The sequence below is a fragment of the Oryzias melastigma genome, linkage group LG23, assembly GCF_002922805.2.
Source record: "Oryzias melastigma strain HK-1 linkage group LG23, ASM292280v2, whole genome shotgun sequence".
NCBI lineage: Eukaryota > Metazoa > Chordata > Actinopteri > Beloniformes > Adrianichthyidae > Oryzias > Oryzias melastigma.
The window spans coordinates 10,522,415-10,527,285 of record NC_050534.1 but is presented as its reverse complement, the minus strand read 5'-3'; the positions used below and the strand labels follow the sequence as shown (position 1 = coordinate 10,527,285).

Here is a 4,871-nt window from a genome sequence, read left to right as displayed (position 1 = left end):
AATATATGACATAACCTGAATTCAGAGCTAAAAAACCTAGTAATAATAGCACTGTAGCTGAACATGTCGTCTTTATTTGCCTTTTAAAAGAAAATTCCCTTTTAAAAATATGCAATGACATCATATTTTAGGAGAAATAACCCTATTTAAAGAACGACAGAACTTCTCTGTTCTCCACTTACATTCTGTATGTAAGTTAGACTTCCAAAGACTTGTGAGCTGAAGGAGCTGATTGTTAATCTTGATCGTTTTTTATAACTAAAAGCTAAAAGTTGAATCTCCAGTCATGTCTTCAAGTACAGTTGCTTGATAGGTTTGAGAGGCAGCTGAATTTAGCAACTAAACTAAACAGGCCAAAAGACAATTAATCCACCAGTTGGGCTTTCCTATGGATTATAACCATTTTAAATCAATACATCTGGGTTTAGACTGATTTTCATCCAAACATTTAAGCCGTGGCTAAAACACAAGCTGGAATGGTCATTCATCACAAAGTACATTGTCAGAACTGGACTCATGGAAAAAAGCTGCATACATTTAACATCTCTTCTAAATAAAACAAGCAACTTTTTTCTAGAGTTGCCCTCTGAAGCGTCAGAATGACTATGCTGTCCATTGTGAATCATATCAGTGACCATCTGTGCTTTGTCCGCATTGTACAGAAGAGCCTGTTCAGTAACAGACTGCCTTTTCCCGGAATTAAAGCGAATGGGACTGAAAACTCCTTTGTGTGGGAAGCGACCGCATTGTACAACGCTGTGCTAGGGGGCAGAAGAGAGGGCGAGGGGGGACAAGAATGCAATCAAATCATTGTCTGTGGAGATTCAGATCCGTCCAGGTTGTGTTTTGACAGGATTTTTGTTATTTGGGGTTACTGGACTCCAAGGTTCATCGAGAGGACATTTTACAGTAGCTGGTTTAGTCCTGAAACAGAACGACAAAATGTCCTAGTTCTAGATGAACTTTCGTAGGCCAAATGCCCTAAAGAACAGAAAACCATCATTAAGACTTTGCACAAACCTTTAGGGCTGTGATATTTATTCATATTGTACTTATTTTAGCTAAGATAAAAATAACCTGTTGGTTTTTATGATTTAGTTTCTGTAAAGTTGCAGTAGTTCATCACAAATTTGTCACAGAGTTCTGGGCGAGTGCAGAGCAACTGTGGTTCTGTTTTACATGCTAGTTTACAGCCCCTCACACCCCGAAAACTAACATTACCAATGCAACAAAAAGGGTGAGAATGTTGGAGCTATCCAGTTTTGAGCCAGATGCCACCTCAGATTAAGAAAACTTGGATCAATTCAATTTAATTTTATTTTATTTTATTGATATAGCCCAAAATCACAAAGGAATTTCCCTCATTGGGCTTAAAAATATGAACAATAGATATAAACAAAGACTAAAAAAATCAGGTTATCCCTGCCATTAGACTCTCCCTCCCGGTAAGGAAAAACTGCTAAAAAAAAGTCAGGAAAAAAGAAGAAACCTTTGGGATCCCCACATGAGGGAGAGATCCTATCCCAGGACGGACAGGCGATACCAGAACTATTAAAGACAGTCTAGTCTTCCACTAGTGGATGCATTAGAATTAAGTGGAGCATGGAGCTTGTGGCCCGACCAGTGTAGGTCCTACATCACAACTATAACCTGACTCACAATTTGAATCAAGAAATACCCAGAAACGCAATTTATGTTGAATATTATTAAAGAAGTCCTCCATTATTTGGAAAAGTGGCACAAGACCATGTTAAAAACAGTTTTCATCGACGCATCAACACAGTGCTTTCTCCCTTAATACGCCTACAGTAGTTTGGCAAAGGGCATCAAATTTTAAATCTTTACCTCCTTATAAGTGTTCTTTGAAGACTAGTAGTGATGTAATTCACCTCCTTGCTTAACCCTAGTGTCTCATATGGGGTCTAGATGACCCCAACCTTATACTGATGTGTGATCCCTCTCATGACAAAGGTGGATAAAGGTGGACAGGATTTTATGTCTTCCATGGACACCAGTGACGATAAAAAATACTTGGAAAAAAAGTTCAGTACACTGTCTTGTGGGGTCCAGATGACCCCACTTTTAATGTAAACATGCCTAAGATTGCACAAGGGTTGCAGACCCTAGAACCAGTTCAAGAATGCTTCATTTTGTGGTCTAGAATATCATTTCTACTCAAGTCCCAAAGCTTACACCTCAACAGAACTTACACATGGGTTTGTAGCATCTTCAGCACACAAGCAGGAATGCGGGATGACTCCCATCCAATCTTTGTAGCCTTGATCGATTCCACAACACTCAAACTGGAAGAGAAGGAAACAATCTGAAGAGAACCTGTCAGGATTATCTGTTATCCTACATTCACACTGGGCTCAGATAAGGGGGTTCTAGTGTCCGTTTGAAAGAAAAAGTCTATGTATGTCAATTTTCGGCTACTGAACATGTATCAAACGTTAAACTAGTTGACCAATCAGGGCAGCAGTGGGTATGGGTAACACTGTTTTCAAAACACAAAAGTATGGACTATTTGAAAATTGATCATGAAGGATAAAATAAGAGTTGCAGTTTGTGCCCAGCCAGAATTATATGATGGCTGGAGCTGTGAAAGAAAAAGCCTGGAATAAGATTTTCCAGATTTGCCCAATCCTCTTCCAACTGTAGGCACATGCGCCAGTATCGGGTAGCGACAGCTACACCGCATCCTAAAAGTGTGTTCAAGACCTGTTTAGCAAGAACCCGCTTCACATTCCCAGTGTGAATGCAGCTTTAGACAGACCTAAATGAAGTCGTTTACCTCACTCTGCAAGTGATCGAGGGTTTCTGTAACAGTTTCAGTAGCATTAGTCAGTGGCAGCATGCCTAGATACTCATCCTTAATAAAATGAGGAAACTGCAAACAAGATAGAAGAAAAATATAGAATAGGTCATGATGAGAAGAGTTTATGACCGTATTTGTGGTTTTGAATGTGCAAACACAAACAAAACTTTATAGTAGCAATACCATTGATTGTCCGATCATTAATACGGTGGCAACTAGTAGACTGGCCAGGGAGCAAATGATGATTCCAACTGTGAACTGAACAGAAAAAGGGAGTCAGATGATTATTTGCCAGTTTACTCCATTTGGAGCCCAACTTTTTTTGTTTGTGTGTGTGTGTTCCTACCACTATAAGAGGCCACGTCTTCTTCTTAAAGATCCCAAACAAACCAAAAATGCTAAACAGGAAACTTGCAGCATAGAAGACATAGAACATGTGCACGCCTTTGGAGGCACCGGATGAGTTATCGATCTGTGAATGAAGCAAGAGAGATGCAGACATGGTCAAGACGATCCTGCAGTTCAAATCCAGCATCAGAATGAGGAAGAAAGCAGCCCTAGCCGCGGTGCACGGCTAATAATCACAGCTAAAGTAGCTTGACTGTGTGCAAAGGTTTGCACTTTACCTCCTCTTCTTTGTACATGACTCCATGGTGGAACAGAGTGAATCCACACATGACGATACAGGTGATCTGCAACAACAATGAAGCACAACAATGATCACTTTAACATCTGTACTCTGAAGTAAATTGCTCCCTTCACAATCCATTATATATGCACACACACATGTATGTACACTGCTCACAAAAACTAAAAGACCACTTTAAAGAACCACTTTAGATGCATCAGATCTCCATATGAAGTTGGATATCTATACAAATAACGACAGAACAGTGTCTTAGGAACAAAAGGATGCCAAGTCTTTTCATGGAAATAAAAGCTTTCAGCCTACAGAGGCTCAATAGTGTAGACACCATAAAATCAGAGTGAAATGAAGATGTAGCAGGCTAGTCTATTTTTTCCAAAACTTAATTTCTGCAACTCAGAATCCTTTTCAGTATCTTGTGTGGCCCCCATGAGCTTGTATGCATGCTTGATGATGCAGCATACTCCTAATGAGACGACGCATGGTGTCTTGTGGCATTTCCTCCCAGATCTGTGTGAGGACATCCCTGAGCTGTTGTACAGTCTGAGGAGCAACCTGGCGGCACCTAATGGACCCAAACATAATGTCCCAGAGATGTTCTATCGGGTTTAAGTCAGGGGATGGTGAAGGCCATTCAATTGTTTCAATTCCTTCATCCTCCAGGTACTGCCTGCATACTCTTGCCACGTGAGGCCGGGCATTGTCGTGCATTATGAGGAAACCAGGATCTACTGCACCAGCGTAGGGTCTGACAATGGGTTCAAGGATTTCATCTGGATACCTTATGGCCGTCAGAGCACCATTTCCTAGGCAGTAGAGGTCTGTGTGCGAGCAGTGCTCAGCCTGTTCCTGATTGTTTGGGTAGAGACATTCACACCAGTGGCCCTCTGGAGGTCATTCTGTAGAGCACGAGCAGTGCTCAGCCTGTTCCGCCTTGCACAAAGGAGCAGGTATCGGTCCTGCTGAGGGGTTGAGGACCTCCTACGGCCCTGTCCAGCTCTCCAAGAATAACCACCAGTCTCCTGAAATCTCCTCCATGTTCTGGAGATTGTGCTGGGAGACACATTAAACCTTCTTGCTGCAGCACGTGTTGATGTGCCATCCTGCAGACGTTGGACAACCTATGCAACTTCTGTATTGTTAAGGAATCTCCTCATACTGCCAGTAGAGATGATTACCAAGCCTAAATTAGTGGAAAACCAGCCAAAAAAGATCAAGAGGGAGAAACTTGAAATGACCTCCACATGTAACACCAGTCCTGTTTGAGGGGTTTCTAATTGTTGCCACTGAAGTGCACCTGTTGTTAATTCATGAACACAAATACAGCTGAAACTGATTATCGAGGCTCTCAGCTAATTAACCAACTAGAACATTTTTAGGTTTAATTCAATTCATACCAGGTCCAAT

The 4,871-nt window shown here is 41.3% G+C and overlaps 1 protein-coding gene across 1 annotated transcript in view; it reads right to left on the bottom strand.

The window, feature by feature from the left end:
* The window catches only part of LOC112158456 (tetraspanin-8), a 9,598-nt gene that overhangs the window by 2,382 nt on the left and 2,345 nt on the right, over positions 1 to 4,871 (bottom strand). Inside the window, exons 2-6 of the mRNA XM_024291847.2 lie at positions 3,445 to 3,510; positions 3,165 to 3,290; positions 3,002 to 3,076; positions 2,795 to 2,890; positions 2,211 to 2,303 (exon numbers count right to left, since the gene is read on the bottom strand). Of these exons, the coding sequence (XP_024147615.2) occupies positions 2,211 to 2,303; positions 2,795 to 2,890; positions 3,002 to 3,076; positions 3,165 to 3,290; positions 3,445 to 3,510 (456 nt within the window). The remainder of the gene's footprint in view (positions 1 to 2,210; positions 2,304 to 2,794; positions 2,891 to 3,001; positions 3,077 to 3,164; positions 3,291 to 3,444; positions 3,511 to 4,871) is intronic.